Source organism: Lagopus leucura, unplaced genomic scaffold, assembly GCF_019238085.1.
Source record: "Lagopus leucura isolate 7727_CA_CO unplaced genomic scaffold, USGS_WTPT01 Super-Scaffold_73, whole genome shotgun sequence".
NCBI classification, from domain to species: Eukaryota; Metazoa; Chordata; class Aves; order Galliformes; family Phasianidae; genus Lagopus; species Lagopus leucura.
This window is the reverse complement of record NW_024962252.1, coordinates 100,384,644-100,399,550: the sequence shown is the minus strand read 5'-3', so window position 1 is coordinate 100,399,550 and position 14,907 is coordinate 100,384,644. Positions and strand designations below refer to the sequence as shown.

At 46.0% G+C, this 14,907-nt stretch overlaps 1 protein-coding gene across 8 annotated transcripts in view; it reads left to right on the top strand.

The window, feature by feature from the left end:
• RTN4 (reticulon 4) overlaps positions 1 to 14,907 on the top strand; it is a 51,438-nt gene that overhangs the window by 30,716 nt on the left and 5,815 nt on the right. For 6 of the 8 annotated variants that reach the window (XM_042883352.1, XM_042883360.1, XM_042883391.1 and 3 more), the window contains 2 exons: positions 10,959 to 11,166; positions 13,077 to 13,215. In XM_042883352.1, coding sequence (XP_042739286.1) covers positions 10,959 to 11,166; positions 13,077 to 13,215 — 347 coding nt within the window. Of the gene's footprint in view, positions 1 to 2,698; positions 2,879 to 7,395; positions 7,493 to 10,958; positions 11,167 to 13,076; positions 13,216 to 14,907 lie in introns of those variants that run through there. The other 2 variants (XM_042883376.1, XM_042883384.1) reach the window with 2 other exon arrangements.

Here is a 14,907-nt window from a genome sequence, read left to right as displayed (position 1 = left end):
GTTTTGGGAAATCTTGATTTAACATTCCCGGAAGATAAATGGGTTACATATCTTGCTCCTTTTGTTGTACATACTTGCTTCACTCACAGTACGCTCTTTACTTGTGGATAGAGATCATTAGTTCTCACAAATAGGGCAGAAAGCCATCTTGCCATAAGCTTATTTTTAGCAGATGGAGGTTTTCATGGTGCCAGCTTACAAAGTCAAAGTACGTTGCGGGGTCCCCCAAACTGATGATTCTCATCATGATGTCAAGTTGTATGCTATGCTGTAACCACACAGACAGTTGAAATTATTCCAGATATTCATGCTGAACAGTGCAGGAAGCTTAAAAATAGTTTTGAGTTTTGCAGGAAGCCTGTTTGATGGTGCTTCTGAAGATCAGTCTGTTGACATTTGTTTCTGAATGCGCTGGGGTTGAATTTCAGCCTCACAGGCTGACGCATCTCTCATTTTCATGTAAGCTGCAGAGCGCTCAGTACTTGAATTACAGAAACACAGAGATGTGCATGATAGCTTATTTCCCAAATTTTCCTGAGGGGGCCGATGCAAAGGTGAATTCATAGCGGGTAGTGTCCTTTGAGAGGGTGGCTGAGCCCTATTCATGTTGGAGCTTTTTCTTAGTGCCAGCGGTCTTAGAAGCAGAAGTAAAGCACTTCCTGTCATTCTGTAACAGCAAACCAGGATGTGGTGGTTATATGAAGTACAAAACGCATCCCCTTGGTTCATTCCTGGTTCTTTCCATATTGAAAAAACGGTTGGTTAAGTAGAGCTGCACAGCCAGCGAGAAGTGCTTTGGTTTTGTTGTGTTTCACTGAGGGGAAAAAGAGCCTGGAATGATGCTGGGCAATTTCCTTAAGGAGCGTTGTATTTATAAAATACCATTTAATTCAACGTGGAATCTTGATTTAATTACATTTGATTTTATTCTCAAATTGCATGTCTGCTCAGGTCTTCTTTTATGCTAGTATGTAATAAATGGAGACTTATATTGCAGTGTTGGGAGTATCTGAAGGAGTAGGAGACATTAAAGGAGTCACTTGGAGCAAAATGTACCTGAGGGAAAGATCTGTTGTGTTCCATTGGAGCTCTGCTGTTGCGAGGCTTTGGGCGAACTTCAGACCGCAAACAGCAAATGAGGCCTGTTGGGCGTGTAAGAATTGTGGAGAGAATGGAGTGCTTGTGGTTATCAGCTGTGGCAGAAGCACCGATAGGCAGCCGACGTTGGGTTAGACCAGAGCTGGTTCTCATCTAGAACTCCTCCTCAAGGCAGAAGAGCTCCAGCCAGCTGCTAGTGGACAGTCAGCAGGTAAAGCCTGCTCCTTGCAGGCGTGCGGCCCCTCAGAAGAGCGGTGCCTTCAGCAGAGGATAGTTAGGAACTTGGCTGCATCGCTTTTGGTTGTCTGGGTCACTTGATGGTATCACTGTGCACTTAGCCCTTTGGAAGCTTTATCTTAATGCTGGTACAGAAACATCTGTGTTTCCGTAATGACACGATAAAGCTCACACAGAAGTTTGTTGGCGCACCACCAGCACTTGGTTTTCACATAGAATAGCATGATGTGGGTGAGTCTTGCTGAAAGAAGAGGGATACAGGTTTCATTTGGGATCATTTGTGTGGGGTGGTAGGAAGGGAGACCAAGCATGCAAAGGGTGAAGAACAGAATCCTGAGGATGGAGAAATTCCTGCTGGTGGAGTTGTTGCTGTTGGGAGATGGGCTGGTAACCCGTCTAAACTGCCTTCAGTTGTGTATCTATAGCAGTATGGGAAGTTAATGGGAAGGACTTGATGAAGGCATAGTTTGTTATTAATTTGGTGGCAATGCAATCATCCAGAGGGTGAGAAGTACAGGGTTTGTTGGCTTCCAGTTGTTCAGAATTGCAGGTCAGGGGCAGATGGAGATCTTCAGACATGTTTGGTACTTCCATGCAGTGCAGCTCAGTGAGTTTCCTTGCACTCCAACATTTGAGCATACCCTTCGCCTTTCCACCCCACGGTACACGTTTTGATTTGTGTTTCAAAACCAAATGGAATCTGTGTGTTTGTATAAATTAACGTGTCGGGGTTTTAAGAAGTTTTAGGGCACTGGTGGAAGCACTTTTTTTTTTTTTTTTTTTTTTTTTTTTGCCAGTCCCAGGTAGGAAACAGAGACTCTCATTAAGGAGACTAATATTAAAGAGCAGTCACAGATTTTTCAGCAAGAGTGGAAAATCGATTGGCATGGTTCTCACAGCTCTTGCAGGCTTTGAGTTTCTAGTTTGGTCTCAAGCCTGCCCAGTATTTTCTGTAAGTTGCTTCTTAAAGGTTATCTGTATAAACTTCTGGCTTGTCCTTGTTTTGTTGAAGTGAAGAAGAAACTGTCAGATTTTCAGCTGGCACCGCAGGGTGGTGATGAAAAATACAGAGGGAGGTGCTGGCTGCAGGAAAGGGGTAGTGTGCAAGATAACCGTTCTCAATCTCTGCTTCTTTAAAACGAGTAAATACGGCCCAGCAGCACGTAAGGATGCTGTGTACCATCAGAAAAGTGTCTTAGCCCTTATTTGAGAAGCAGTCTGCTGCAGGCTGCCGGGTGAGCCGCTGCTCTGAGCCCCCTCCCAGCAAATGGCTGCGGCGGCAGTGCAGCCGTGTGTCGGCGCAGCAGTGCCTCCAGCCGGCACTGCGTCAGCTCCACGCCCCGCGCCGTCAGCTGACCGCCTCCTGCAGCACCAGTGCAGCAGCGGCTGCAGACGCGGCCAGGGAAGCCCATGTTTGCCCTCCCAGGCTGTAGGTTTCTCCTCTTGCAGCTGTCCTGTTGGTATGCATAATTGATAACTGCAGCTGGAGGGTAGACTGCGTGTGGAGAGATGGACAGTCAGCCGAGCGGTTGGAAGGATAAGGGTATTTGCTATTTTCAACTTTTTTCTCTCTTTTTTTTTTTTTTTTTTTTCCTTAAGCTAAAGATGCTGTGGGTTGCTTTTAATGAATGGTATTTTTAGCATGCGTTTGATTGTGGGGCGAATGTGGAGGTGTAAGATACATTAGCATTGCATGCAGACCGGTAAAGGCTGCAGATTAGAAGAGATGAATGCAAGCGGTGCAGAAAGAATAAATAATTTATGTTGGTGAAGCAGCTTGTGTGGCACTGCAGAGCTCTGCCAGCCCCACTGAGCCTGCTAAGAACAGCTCCTGTGGGTATGCGGTGCACAAATAGCACCATATCCAAATGTACTTCATGTTCCTTTAAAATTTGTGTGTTATTGATAATTTAAAAATATTAACCATTAACTCAAGAGAATGTCATGTCTGTGGTTCATGCGGTTCGGTCGTTTTATGAGGAGACATTGCATGCAGGCTGCAGCAGGCTGCCTGTTTCTCCCTTCGTTGTGGTGTGTTTGGGGTCTTCCCTTAATTGTGCTTGCTCAGAGTTGCCCATATTTCTGTGGGATTCTAGGTAAACCTGTGCCTGGTGTCCAGAATGCAGAGGTGTTGTGCTGGGTGGTAAATAAGAAGCTAGCCTTAAATTAGTGTGCTGCTGACCTTTGTTCCTGCGGCCGCCAATGGGAGATCCCTGTTGTCAATCTCTGGGGATCATTATTAGTGCTCACTGTGTAAGAGTTTAAGCCTTACCAGATACGTAATCTCCAAAATTTATCAGCAGGACAACCTTTGGAAAAAAATGTCATAATCTCTGGATACTGAATTTGTTAAAGGTCCCTGCAGTGCTTGGTACTGCTGAACTTTGCCTTTTTTTTTTGTTTTTGTTTTTTTGCAGCCATCATTTCAGAGTTGTTTTCCTTCAGTGGAACAGAGTTGCCAGCTGTGTGGGATCCACACAATGCTCTGTCAGAATCCACTTAGCAAAAAAAAAATGCCATGGGGGTAAAAGTTGGCCCTGCAGAGTACTCTGAAGTTGTAAGCTTTTGTTAAAGGCAAGTGGATAGCAGAAAAAAATAACCTGCAGCGCTTAGTCACCTGTACTTAATGTGTCATTACTTTATGTGGTCAGTATCTGTATGTCAGACCTGAAATTCTCAGGGTTAAAAAAATGAAAGGGTGTGTGTAGAAGTGAACAGGTTGGTTAGTTACCTTTGGTGCTTGGAGCCCCTGCTTCAGGCTGGCTTTTGCAACCCAATGAGCAGCATTGGCTGCAGTCTGTCCCTCACTGCCCCTGAGAGCAGACATTTCCCAACCCTGAATTTGAGGCCTCGAGAATAATGGAGTCATTCTTGGATTGAGATTAATGAGTTTCCACTCAGGAGCTTGCCTTTCTCACCCAGGAGAGTACTGAGGGCTGTCAGAGCTGCAGGCACTGAGCAGTGTGGGGTCATGCAGGCAGGGCACCTGCGGCTGCATGCTTCAATGCAAGTGGGCCTGGTTAGCAAGGAGTGGAGGTGGTATCAGATGGACCAGGCAAACCTGAGCCTGTCCTACATGTAGATCTTGTGCTGTGTACTGTGCCAGGTGGTTCAATTTCCTCTTTCCCAGGCCTTTATTCTTACAGAAGGCATCCCATCAGGTGGAGGAAGCTGTTCTCATGCCTGTTTCTCCCAAGGAAGTCCCTGCTGCCTTGAGATTTAATTAGGGTATAATTTATGATTTATAAGAAAATGGAAGGTGAAGCAAGAAGTTTTTTGGGGAAGCAGAACAGTCTGGTTCCCCTCCTTTTGTGACTGCGCTCTGCCAGTCATGCCCATCCTTGAAGTGCTCTCTGTTAGAGTTTGTTCACGAGGAGATGTGGCAGTCTTCTTTCATGTTTTCTTAGCGTAAGGCTTCAGCAGCATGAAAAAAAATGGCTAAAGTTCAAGGATCGATGACACGATTCATTTTGCCCCTTAATAAGCACAGAAGCAAATATTGCAACATGCTTGTTTCTGAGCTTAAACATAAACTAAAGAAAAATGGAACAATCAAATCTAAAATCGCAGGGGGACCAAAAGTTGGACTTTTCCCTTGAGGTGCTATTTCCTGCTGGAAATAATCTTACATTTTGCTTTGGCACATGTGGCACATTCTTCTGGAACAGCCATAGGAGTTGAGAAAGCGGTGCAGTGAAAGTGGTAAAGCCCTGTACCTGCGGTTATTGATCTCTGAGATAAGCGGGGTGAAACCAGATTACCCAGGGGATGGCATGACTTTTATTTTTAGCACTTTTAAGGCCAGGCCCACGTGGTGTGATCAGCAGTGAGGCATCTAAGATGGGTGATTTGTGTTTTAATTATTTCAATGAAATGTCGAGTTGATGGCTGAGTAACGGTGAGATGAGTGCCATAGCTATACTACCAGGCTACCCCAGGATTTATTTTCATTTTTTTTATTAATGTGCTGAAAATATCTCCAAGTTCTGGCTTAGGTGTGAGAAGTGGTAGAATAGGCCTTGATATCTGAAAATTTCCTAATGAGCAAACGGGACTTTGGAACGGTTTCCTGAGTTCATGCACTGTGAGTAAGTGCACACACATGTACATGATGAACTAGAAATAAAAGATACTGCATTGGCCCATTAAGAATTGCTACCTAGTGCTTGCATTTTTGGAATAACTTGGAAGCATTGGACTTCATTTTAGTTCTAGCTTGTGCTTTGTGGAGTCGGTGTTGGTTTTTCATTGCTAGGATTGTGGGCAGGTGTGCCAGGTGTGAAACCTGTGGGCTCCAGATTGGCTCTGAGACCTTGGCGGGGTCCAGCTAGGCAAGTGTGTCCGTCCTCCTGCGTGCACTGCTCCTTTGTGCTGCCTTGCCCCTGGACAGGGAGGGCTCTGTTGGTCCTTGCTGGCTCCCCATGCCTGCTACTCCGTGCAGTCCAGCTACAGACTTGCTGTTTTTCCAGCCTGAGGTTGTTTTGTTTCAGTGAATTTCAGCAAGGCAGTCAAGAACCCAGCTGGCTCCTGGCACATCTGAGTGGGGTAAAACCACTCTGCAACTGCTCCTGCATACAGTGTCAGCCACAATTTAAAACAAACATGCGAAACACACTGTGGGACCATGTCATTCTGATGTAAGTAGTCATTAAAATGTGAAAGCCCAAGCCTGCTAATGGTGCCTGTGCTTGGATGGCTTTGCCTATGTGCTGGACCACCACGTTTCTCAGATTTCTCTATAGTATGACTAGATTTGTGCTTAGATGCAGTGGGGCAGATCAGTCTGTAGGCAGTGTTTGGCAGGACCGTAAGGTCAGGGCATTCTGTGCTTTGGCTGCCTGGGTAGCACATTGCTTGCTTTGACTGAATGCTGCTGGGAGGACTTACAGGAGGCATTATTGCTTTCTACAGTGACCTGAAGGGAGGTGTTGTAGTGAGGAGGGTCAGCCTCTTTTGCATAGGATGAGAGGGGATGGCCTCAAGTTGCACCAGGGGAGGTTCAGGCTGGCTGTTAGGAGCGATTCCTTGTCCCAAAGAAGAAGGTGAGGCAGTGGCACAGCTGCCCAGGGAGCGGTGTCACCTGGAGGTGCCCCAGAGCCGTGGGATGTGGCACTGAGGGACGTGGGCAGTGGGTATGGTGGGGTGGGCTGATGGCTGGACTGGATGATCTTGGAGCTCAATTCCAACCTTAATGATTCTAAACCAGCTTCCACCTGACATTCTCGTAGCTCCATCCCCAGCAACTGCGTCCTACCCGGCCACCAGCCATGGTGACACAAAGTGAAGGCTGCTTTCCTTTGGGCATACATCTTTCCATGTAGGCCCTCCAAATGAATTGCCCACCTGCAGAGCTGCCTACAGAGGCAGGTGCTGTGGGGCGCAGACAGGCTCTGTGCCGGCTCCTTGCTGTGCGGCTTTGCTTTGGGGTCGGATTAAGTTGGATGAGGGCTGAGCGAGCTTGGGAAGGGGAGCTGCAGCTTCGGGTCTGGGCTGTCAGATGCTCTCTACAGAAGATCTGTGGAAACCGTGAAGATCACTGTCATGAGTAATTAAGAAGTTTAATTAGCTTGACCGGAAAGTGCCCCTCGAAAAAGAAATCGGCAATTTACCTATTTGTGGTCTTAATGGCCGTGATGGCAGTTTTCTTCTACACCATAGAGACCTTTAAAAGCTCCATCTCTGTAATTCTGTTAAATTTCTGTGTCAGTACCACGCTGTTCTTAATCTGATCCAGAAAAGGCTTCTAGTTGTGCTCCTGAGCTGCTGTTACTGTTGTTTGAGGAACAGAAGGAATTTCTGTTTACGTTTCAGAGCGCAGAAAGGCTCTGTGTCATGGCCGCTGCGCGCACAGCCTCTGTAAATCACACCCGCCTTGCTTTCTCTTCGCTCCCCTGTTACACAAAGGGTCTTTCTTTGGGCTGAGCCCCTTTGTGTGTCCATTTGCACGTGCCCGGCACCGAGCAGCGCTGATGGCAGCCGGGCTCTCCCACAGCTGCGTCCCGCGGCCGTCGCGCCGGGGCGGCCATTGGCTGCGGGCTGAGGCAGGCATTGCGTCGCTGCGCTGCCCCAGCGCTGCCCCAGCAGGAAGTGAAAGGCGCTGGGAGTAGCTGCACAAGGCTGGTGCATGCAGGCACGCTCAAGATGGATGCCAAAATGGGTTAGTCCCTTCTCTTTCGCTTTTACTGAGTGTCTGTGAATTAAACTATCGTAGATCTCGAGGCTTTTAATTTCTCTGTCTGAAAAGGAGAGGATTACTTGGTTTGGTTGTTTGGGTTTTTTTAAAAGAAAAAGAGGATTATCGGGTTAAATACATTGAACCGCTGTTTTTTGTCATCAGAAACTGCATTAAATTGCTCGGTTTTAAGTTAAATGTCAGCGAAAGAAAGAAGAGTCTTTAGAAAAATGCGGTGATAAACCTCGTGCCGCGTAACGGCGCTTTGCTTTAAAGGCAAAATGTAATTGGATGAGTTCTGCATGTAAGGCACGGATGCTGGTGGTACTATTTTTAGATATGCCAAGTGACAGTTCGTGCTTACCAAATGTAGACAGCTGCTCTTGCTGTGAAATAGGCCCAGAATACTTGCTCTAAAAGCAGGAGATTATAGTTCATGTTGTATGTAGGAAAGCTTACAGCAGATCCTCGAGGAAAGGTGCTGAGCAGCAGTGCTGTTCTGGGGCACTTGTTTGGCTGCTGTGGGCTTTGCTGTGAATGCCGTGTGCTCGAGTTCATCCCCGAGGGCTGCTGGTAGCAGTGCTTTAACCTTCCCTTTCACTTCAGAAGCAAATGCAAATAGCTGGTTCTGATCAATTGGAAAAGAGAAATCAGCGTTTGCTCCCTGATTAAAAGTTACAAGTCGCTGTTTCAGATGCCTTATAACGTGGGATTTTCCCTTTGAAGAATTTACTATGAAACAAGATAGCCGTGTCATGAAGCCGAGGTCGGTGGGGTGCTTCTCCAAATGGAGCAGAGACAGCGAGGGAAAATTCTTGTGCAGCTGAAGCATGGTGTGGGAGGGCCCGGCTCGGGGGCTCTCACTGCGGAGAGCAGGAGCCTTGGGGTGGGCTGCTGAGGGTGCTTGGCATCTGTGCTGTGCTTCGGTTTCAGCATGTGTTCGTCCTGTTTTGGAGCCTGCCCTGCAGGTGGCTTGCTGCCTTCTCATTTTTAGAGCCAGGTTCAGGTATGAGGTGCTATTGCCTGCGGTACGTGGTTTCCTGTGGAGCAGCAAGAACCCCCTGTCAGTGTGGATGTTTAACGTTTCATTGCAGAGGAGGGGCTGTCTCACTGCGGAGCTGATGCTGGCTGCAGGAGGAGCAGTAGGGCCGTGCTGAGTGTCACAAGAGAGTCATCCATGTGGTAATGTATGGATGCTCCAGTTGCAGGGTGTAAAAATAAAAGTGGTTTCAGTGTCTGAAGCAAAAAGTGAGGCTTTTCAAAGATTTTTGTGTGATTGAGGAACAAGGGGCCCACTGCCCTTTTTGGAAATCTCCCCCAGGTGCAGCTCAGTGCGAGCAGAGCCCTCTGTTTGCAGTGCATGTAGGTGAAGCTCACCCCTTCTGCTGCCACCTTCTGCATGCCAGCTTGCTAATAAGGCGTGCAGAGACACCGGGAGACCCTTCTGTAATTGGAGACAAAACCAAAGAAACCAGATATGATGTTGGTTAATGTGGGGTTTATAGCTCATACAAGAGGAATTCAGCCATGCCTTAATTTCTGTTTGTTTGATGTGTGCAAGTAGTAAAGAAAAGGCGTGCTTATCTTTGGCCCAGCACGTTGCTTGTTTGCCAGGGAAGCGAGCAGTGCAGCTCTGTAACATGAGGAGGAATAACAGCTCAGCAGGGCGCAGTGAGAGGCTGCAGTTCCACGAGGACTTGGAACTCGCGCTGTTCTGAGGCAGGAGCGTCACCTCCTCGGTCGGCTGCTCTATCTCTCACCCCACATGTTGGTGGAGCCGCACAGAGAACGCCGTCCGGCACCTGATCTGGCTGGGTGCTCGGGCTGTGTGTTGGTCGTGCTCAGTGTGGGCTGCATGCAGATTGCTGGGCTGGCTCTGTACGGCTGTGCTGAGGAATGTAATGGCACCGAGCGGTGGAGGGCTCAGATGGTTTCTTTCAACAGCAGTTGTGACTTGTTACACATTTAAGGTGTTCGTGTAACTGTAACGTGACTCTGTAGAGCTCGAAGGAATTCCTACGCTTATGGGAATTAAATATTTGGATAAAATGCTTTGCGTTATGGAAATAATGGGTTCTTTTATGTTTCTGACCCGAGTTCTCAATTTTCCGGTGCCTGCTGCTAGGTTTCCCTTACAGAAATAATTAGGACAGGATGTCAGCTTCTGAAACATGTGAAATTGCTCCAGTGGCATTTTCATGTTGTACCTTCAGAAGGATCATGCAGACTTTGCCCTACGGAGGCCACGAAGTTACTTAATGCTGGTGCATTACCATCCTTCCATCCAGGACAAAATAGCAGCTGTACTATTATTGAATTACTTCTTTTACAGGCATTTAGAGTAAGGTTTCCCTGCTGAGTTGTAATATGCAATGTTACAGCTAACATTCTGTACTGTCTGGGTCAGGGTTACTGCAGCCATGTCTGATCGAAGGAATAATTTGTCCACGATTTGAGTTCTGCACTTATTAACTCTCACGTTACCTCTCTTACCAAGCAGTTTTGATGCAGAGGAGAAATTTATTCTTGTGAAAACCTCATCAGCTGTGGAAATGATAACCACGAAGGCCAAATGTTTTTGTGCACCTCACCATGTGATATAGAACTAGACTAGGCTGGGCCGTGTGCTTGGCACAGTTGTGTGCTCAGCAGTGGAGAATGATGTTTGTCAGATTTCACTAATAGTTTGGGAAAAAAGCAACCAAAAAACCTTCCCAGCAAGCACCAAAACAGCCCACCATCCCAAACCAAAAAGAACTGTAGTGGACACACTAAACCATTTTCTAAAACTTACACAAGGGTGTAGTTTACAGGCATGCTGAAAATGTCATTGTGTTGTGTTCTTAGCTGAGTGTCATGGGAAAAAAAGTAAACCTGGTTTACAAATGAAATATTTTATATTATAACCCGGCAGATTTAGCCTGAATTGAATTTTGTGTTGTCGCCCATAGTCGACTTCATATGCTCCCACAGGAATGACTTTAGTCAAAAGGGAAGAAAACAAACCGTTATGGCTTTGCCTCTTTTGAACTTGCACAAGTAGAGATCTGTTGATGTCTTTGTCCTTCATCCCAACGGGAAATCTGCAAGTGGTCTTCAAGAGATCCCCCAAGATGATAGGAAATAAAGCACAAAATGCTGTGGTTCTGGTGCACAGCACGGTACCGTAGCTGAAGAGATTAATTCTGACATCGCTGAAGGGCAGGATTGTTCTTAAAATTCAGCAATTACATTTGAGCTAATCCTAACATCAATAATCCCAATAATCTGAAGCCCGATGCAAAGTCAGGGCTACAGTAACCTATTTCTAGTTGTCATTTCAGCTCTTGTTTGACAGTGAGATCACGAGTTCTGTTCTTGGTGACTCTCAGCAGTCAAATGAATCGTGTTCTGTTTTCATGTGCGTGCAAAAAGTATCTTGTTCTAATTTCTCACCTTTTTACATTTTTAGTTGTTGACCTCCTTTACTGGCGAGACATTAAGAAGACAGGAGTGGTGTTTGGTGCCAGCTTGTTCCTGCTGCTCTCATTAACAGTGTTCAGCATCGTGAGCGTGACAGCTTACATTGCCTTGGCCCTGCTTTCTGTGACCATCAGCTTTAGGATATACAAGGGAGTTATCCAGGCAATCCAAAAGTCCGACGAAGGCCACCCATTTAGGTGAGGTTTTTCTTTCAATTAAGGAAAAACGTGGTGTTTTTGGGAGCGGTGCTTCTGGTGCTGGCAGAGGTGGTGAATGACACGTGCATGAATATGTTGTGTAAGAAAATAAATGGTAATGCTAGAGTGTATCCATTTGCATTATAAAAAAAAAAGCCAATGAAACCAAAATGACAGACCATGCCCCAATCTAATGGCTAAGCATTTTAGTGTGATACAGCCTTCAGAATGTGAACCAGTGAGAGATGATGTACAAAATTTAAAGATTATTTCAGCACTTCCAATGCAATTTATTTAGAGAAAGTCAGAATAGATGCAGCAGGGGGGATTTTGACCTTACTGGGACATCAGGAGACTCCTAGCACTTAGATTTTAGCACATAGCAGCAGAGCTGTGTTCTCATATGCAAATCTGCCTTGTGATCAGAGAATCCAGGTTCATTGCAGCCTACCCAGGTGAGAAATTCAGAAGATTGGACTCTGAAGAACGCTAAGGATAGAGCAGTTAAATGATAGGATTTATGTTTTTCTTTAGGCTCTTGCTTTTAAGTAATGAAAGCAGCCCTTGTGGTGTACCATGTGTGCACTTCCCTGCAGGGTAGGAATGCAGTATCCTTGGCATTTATGCTCTTTTATGTGAAGACTGCAGTGCTGTCTGTTACTGCAGAGCTGCATCTTAGAAGAAATAAAACCACTGATGTGTAAGAGTAATTACTGAGAGTGCTTGTTTCTGGTTTCCATGCCAACCCCATCCCACACTGCTCTTGCTTCTCTCCTTTTTTAATGAGCAAAGTGGTTCAATCTCAGCTTCCCTTGCACCTTTCAGAAAATCCTGCTTGCCTCCTCTTTGCAGCCCCCTTAACAACTTTGTGGGCTTTCCAGTTACTCTATTTCTCTTCCTCTCATCTGCAGTAAGCATAGTCAAAAGCTTTCCCAAATTTATTCCTCCCTGACCACATGTAGTTGTTAATTTTGACAGTAGGAGCCCATGCACACAGGAGACTCCACTATGTGTTGGTAGGGGTTTAAAATAATTATTTAATTAAAGAAAACAACACCTCACCTTACAGCAGAATCCCTCCCCCGAAAATTAATTAGTTAGCAGCAGTAGATGTAAAGTGATGTCCTGTTACAGATGGTGCTGCATTGCTCCTCTCTCTAAGGTGGAAATCAAATATATTGTTCTTCATGTGCCACAGTCCCAACTAATGCAGGCAAAAGTTGGAGTGCAGTGGGAATGGACCTTTAATGGGGTGTAAATACACACACTTGTGTTAAAAGAATTGCTGTCAGTAATTGCTAGAAAGTGGTTTTCTTTTTTCTGTATCTTTTTTTTTAATGAACTGATGAAAAATTTGCCAGTTTTCCCATGCCTTGGTGTATTTGTCACAGTGTTTCAAGAGCATCTTCCAGCAGAGTGGATACGTTGCTTTCATAGGACTTTCTCTGAGAAATGTAGGAATCTCAAGTCCCGTAGGATATGAGGTTGCCTTAAGGATTCCCTTTTTCCTAATGCAGCAGCAAAACCAGAGAACGATCCCCCTGTCCCCTGCCAGCCTCTCCATCTGTGTCTCCTGTTTTAAATACCCGCTGGCCTTCTGACTGTGACAGATGCCAGTATATGGGTCAGAGATGCTGGACGTGTCTGGCTACTCGCTGGCCCCATGTGCAGGTCAGTGTGCCTTCTGCACAGTCTGGGCCAGGCTGTGTGCATGTCTGAGTTAAGTACAGGAGCACAATACAGCTTGATTTTTTGCTCTTCCCTTCCTAAGATAGCTTAGGTTGGTTCTGTTCTGTCCTCCTTGCATTCCTCATGTTGTGAGGTTTGTCTCTTGGTGACACCGTGCTGTATGTTGGTACTGCTTAGTGCAACTCTCGCAGTAAAGTTTCACAAGCTGTTCTTTCTTTCAGGGCTTACTTGGAGTCTGATGTAGCTGTGTCTGAAGAGCTGATTCAGAAATACAGCAATGTTGTGCTTGGTCACATCAACGGCACAGTCAAGGAGCTGAGACGCCTCTTCCTCGTTGATGACTTGGTTGATTCTCTGAAGGTGAGTTTACTCCAGCTGTAGGTACACCAGCACTGTGCAGATAGATTCCTTGCTGACCCGGAGTAGCAAAGCCCACTTGTCCTGATGCAATTGTTAGTTCACATTTCTGTTTGGCTCCACTTGGAAGTACTAAGTAAGTAATTCAGCTGCCTATAAAGCACCAAATGCGGCCACAGGGTTGCATTGTGGCAGTACAATAAAACTGAGTGGAAAACTGAAACTGGCTTTGGTTGCATGCAGTTCAGCTGTACTTAAGAGCGGAAATCTTTTAAGAAAACAAGGTGCTTCTCTCCTGTGTGTGCAGTTAGCATTCACCATTACCTCTCTTTAAAAACAAAACCTCAGTTTAGGGCTGGACTGACAGAGTGTGGTTATGTTGTTTTGTTTGTTTGTTTCTGTATTGCGGTTAATCTACAACCCCTTGCCTTGAATAGCAGGAGCTTTGTATCCATTCTTTTGCTGGAAGAATGGGGACTGAATGATGCCTTTGTTTTTCTAGGAAGGTGGATGCTTGATTCAGTCACTAGATTTTTGTGTACATCGTTTTTTTGTTTAGTAATACAAATTACTGACCGCTTCTGTAAGCAGCTGCCTAAAGCATGCCAGACAGCGTAACAGGTATCTCACATTGGATGGACAGTATTGGAAGTCGGCGGAGCAAAACTGACAGTGAAAAAACAGAGAAAAATGGCTGCAAATCCAGTTTTGTTCTGTGAGAATTATATTCTCTCCTTTCAAGCCTAGTGCCTGGCTTTGTCTTTCAAACTGTTGTTTCCTTTATTGAATGCGGCTTGCTGTCCATTTGTTTTTCGGCTTGCTAAATCTTCTGAAGCAAAGTTGCATTTATCCTCCAGTAAATCTCTTCCTTGCAAAGTGCTTAGTGAGCCTTCTGAGCTGTTGTGGGGCTGAGGGAAGGGATTTCCAGTGAAACTTGGAATAAGAGAGGAAGGCTGTGAAAGTCTTTGTTATACTTGTGGAATAGAAACCAGAGACAAACCTCAGAATCTTACCAGTGTTTTTGGATCCTGTTTCTCATTATGCCTCAACACAGTCAAGAGCTGGTATTGCAAATGCTGTAGTTAGTGCTGTGCAGATCTCCCATAGGAAGAGCCTTTTCCCTCTGGAAAAAAGATTGTAAGGCCCCAGGTCATCTGGGATCTGCTGCTTGTGAGAAGACCGAGGTTCTCAGGAGGGAGAGGGGAGGTGAAGCCTTAGCCCAGAGCTTTGTGTCATCATCTTCCTGCTCCTGCAGGGCTGTGCAGTGAAAGTACTCGTATGATGGGGCTGTGCCTTCACGTACAGTGGATACTGCTGCCTTTTGTGGCAGCAGGGCTCAGGTGGGCCTGGCTGTGCCTTGCTGGTGTTTCCACTTGGCTGCATGGGGTGGCTGATGTCTGCCCGCTGCCCTTCGGTCTGTACGAGGCTCTCGCCTTTCGTTCAGTGGCCGAGTCCTTGGGGATCATCTCTGCAGTGCTGTGGCCTTCACCAAGAGGAAGGTTCTGACGTGACTGGAATTGCATGTTGATAACTTGGTGTCTGAGGGAGGAAAGGAACACGCTCTTTGTCTATTGTGCTTCCTAATGGCATTGAGTCTGTGTTCAGAAAAAGATTATTTTGTTTAAGGCCTATTTGGATGTGATGAAACAACAGGGTACATGGCAGAATACATTGTAGTCACAAGGTTGTCCCTAT